Source organism: Lactuca sativa, chromosome 1, assembly GCF_002870075.4.
Source record: "Lactuca sativa cultivar Salinas chromosome 1, Lsat_Salinas_v11, whole genome shotgun sequence".
NCBI classification, from domain to species: domain Eukaryota; kingdom Viridiplantae; phylum Streptophyta; class Magnoliopsida; order Asterales; family Asteraceae; genus Lactuca; species Lactuca sativa.
In genome coordinates this window covers 130,033,863-130,037,105 of record NC_056623.2, presented here as the reverse complement: position 1 = coordinate 130,037,105, position 3,243 = coordinate 130,033,863, and the positions used below count along the sequence as shown (strand labels likewise).

General features: G+C 37.6%; 1 protein-coding gene across 1 annotated transcript; it reads right to left on the bottom strand.

Annotated features, from left to right (window-relative positions):
* Positions 1-1,078: 1,078 nt before the first annotated feature.
* LOC111878707 (heat shock 70 kDa protein 3) lies at positions 1,079-3,237 on the bottom strand. The gene is made up of 2 exons (XM_052763982.1): positions 3,002-3,237; positions 1,079-2,918 (listed from the first exon to the last, which is right to left on the bottom strand). Exons 1-2 carry the CDS (start codon positions 3,210-3,212, stop codon positions 1,276-1,278), a joined length of 1,854 nt encoding a protein of 617 aa, XP_052619942.1. The 5' UTR covers positions 3,213-3,237; the 3' UTR covers positions 1,079-1,275.
* Between the last annotated feature and the right edge of the window lie 6 nt (positions 3,238-3,243).

Here is a 3,243-nt window from a genome sequence, read left to right as displayed (position 1 = left end):
TGACTAATCTATGTTTATGATTTATAGCCGGAGGATTACCGGTTCAACAGTCAGGAGCTTAGCAAGCAGAATTTCAGCAGCTACGTTCGAGGTGAGTTACCTTCCAGTAGCGGTGGGTCTACGGCCACAATGTCGGCCCACCATTAGGAGTTGTATAATTAGATGATTATATCTGTGATATTCATCTAGGTTTGCTACTACCTGTGATATGTTTATGTGTTAGTATGATATGATGCTATGCGCTAGTGACAGTAAGGGAGATAGTCCCTAGATTACCGGTCGATAGTGCCGAAGGGGCATTCATGCCCATCCATGCTAGACAGATTATGTGATACGTGTTATGTGGTAGTAGTAGGGGGTGAAATAGTCCCCATGCATCCGGTCGAGAGGACCGAAGGGGGAGACCAGCACCCAGATATACTAGTCAGTATCCGGTCGAGAGGACCGAAGGGGACGCCAGCACCCAGATATGCTAGTCAGTATCCGGTCGAGAGGACCGAAAGGGTAGGTCGGGCACCCAGATATGCCTGGCAATATATATATAAGTTATATGGTTATATGGTATGTGGTACAATGGGGGAACTCACTAAGCTTCGTGCTTACGGTTTTCAGTTGTTGTTTTAGGTACCTCTTCAGCCAAGGGGAAGGTGCTGGCGTGGTAGCAGCATATCACACACACGCTCTTTGTTTTCCGCACTATGAGACATTCTGGGATTTGTACTTTGACATTATTATGTTTTACGTTTTGGTTCACAGTCACGAGACATGTTTTTATTAAATGATTGGATCGTATGATATTTTGTTACAAACATTTTGCAAATCACTTAATTAAAAACGAAATTTTTGGCTCGTATTTTGGGATGTTACAATTCTTTTAGCAGAACATAAAACAAACCTTCGATAAAACACGCATAAATAGAAAAAATGAAAACTTATGTGTGGGATTAACATAAAAAAACGACAAAATTTTTTGATTTTATTAGTGACGAACTAAACCATTGCCATATTGTTTCATAAACAATGTTCTTTACCATATTTGATGAAATTTTTTTGGTATCTATTTGTATAAAACTAAAAATAAAAATTGAAAAGGGAGTAATATATTTATTGATTGTATATAGTAGAAATGGTATCAAATCATTTGATTCTTCACTCACACACAAATTCAATCCAACACTCAAATGTAAACTGTTATTGAAAAATACAAACTATAACACAAACTTTATAATAGATGACACTCCAGCTAATTCTCCATCATGATATAGAAAACATAGTTTAAACATGCTGGGCAATGATTGGCAGACATACCTTTTCCAACTGATTTAGCGCCTTTTGATACTCATCAAAATCCGCAAGCGGGCTTTCTTTAAGAATTTCGCTTGCTTTTTCTATGGCAGTTTCCATTATTTCTAGGTCTTTCTTATTAAACGTCTTAGTAGTTTTTCCAATTTTCTTGATTTTGCTTTTCACATCGTAAATGTAGTCCTCTAGTGCACTACGTACAGAAGTCGTCTTCTTGTACTCCTCGTCTTGTAATTTGTACTTATGAGCATCATCTAGCATTTTTTCTATATTTCGCGTTGAAAGTCTCTCCTTGTAATTGGTAATTATAATCCCTCTTTTTAGGCCAGTAGTTAATTCCACTCCCGAGCAATTTAAAATACCATTAGCATCAATGTCAAAGACGACTCTTACCTTTGACTTGCCCTTTGGTGCACATGGTACTGCGACTTCAAATTTTCCCAACCAATTATTGTCTATAGCCCTACTTCTCTCACCTTGATAGACATTGAAAGTTATACTATCTTGGTTATCATAAACTGTACAATAATTTATTTCCTTCTTGGCAGGTATTGAGGAATTTCTTTTAACTATAACAGATAAGGAGCCATCATGGATTGCTACACCAAGTGAAAGAGGTACAACATCTATCAACACTAAGTTGTCAACTTTTTTACCAGTGCAGCCTGTTAATTTTGCAGCAAGAACAGTTGCACCATATGCAACAGCCTCATCAGCATGGATCTTCTTAGAAAGCTCTTTTCCTTGGAAGAGGTCTTTCAACAATTGTTGTACCTTGGGTATCCTAGTTGACCCACCAACTAATACTACTTCATCTATGTTCCTTTTATTCATTTCTGCATCACTCAGACACTTCTCTACCATCTCTATACACTTACTAAAGAAGTCTTCATTAAGCTTTTCAAACTTTGCACGAGATATTCTCATAGAAAAATCAACACCATCTTGCAAGCTTTCGATATCGATAGTAGTATCAATAATTGAAGAGAGAACTCTTTTCGCTCTTTCACAAGCTCCCCTCAACCGAGATAGTGCTTTTTTATTCACACTGACGTCTATACTATGCTTTCTCTTTAATTCTTCCACAAAATAGTCAACCATTGCGTTATCGAAGTCCTGGCCGCCTAAGTGAGTGTCACCGGCAACAGCCTTAACTGTTATCGTACCCTTCTTGTCAATGGTGACAAGAGATACATCAAATGTACCACCACCTAAATCAAAGATGAGCACATTTATGTCACGAACTATATCATTCTTCATATCTAATCCATATGCAATTGCTGCTGAGGTTGGCTCATTGATAATCTGTAGAACATTAAGTCCAGCAACGTGACCAGCATCCTTTGTTGCTTGGCGTTGGGAATCATCAAAATAAGCTGGTACCGTGATGACTGCATCACGTACAGTTTTACCAAGGAATTTCTCTGCAGCTTCTTTCAATTTAATAAGAACCATGGATGAAATTTCCTCCGCCGAAAACTCCTTCTTCTCACCATTGTAAGTAACTACAATCATTGGAATGTTGTTACTTCCTTTTATGACATCGAAAGGCCATAACTTCATGTCTTCCTGAAGTTTGGTATCATTGAATCTCCTTCCAATCAATCTTTTTGCATCTGAATATCCACCAAGTTTATATTAATCAACGACGTATAATAATAGAGCTTAAAACAAAGGAGAAAATGAATTAAATGCAAACCATAAATAGTGTTGGTGGTGTTCATAGCAATCTGGTTCTTAGCACCTTCACCTATTAGACGTCCTCCATTTGTGAAAGCAACACAAGATGGCATAGTCCTATTTCCTTGATCGTTGGATATGATCTCAACTTGATCATTTTGCCAAACACCCACACAAGAATATGTTGTTCCAAGATCAATACCAATAGCCGTACAACTTTTTCTATTCATGGTTGTTTTAGGTAAAAACCTACATTCGAAA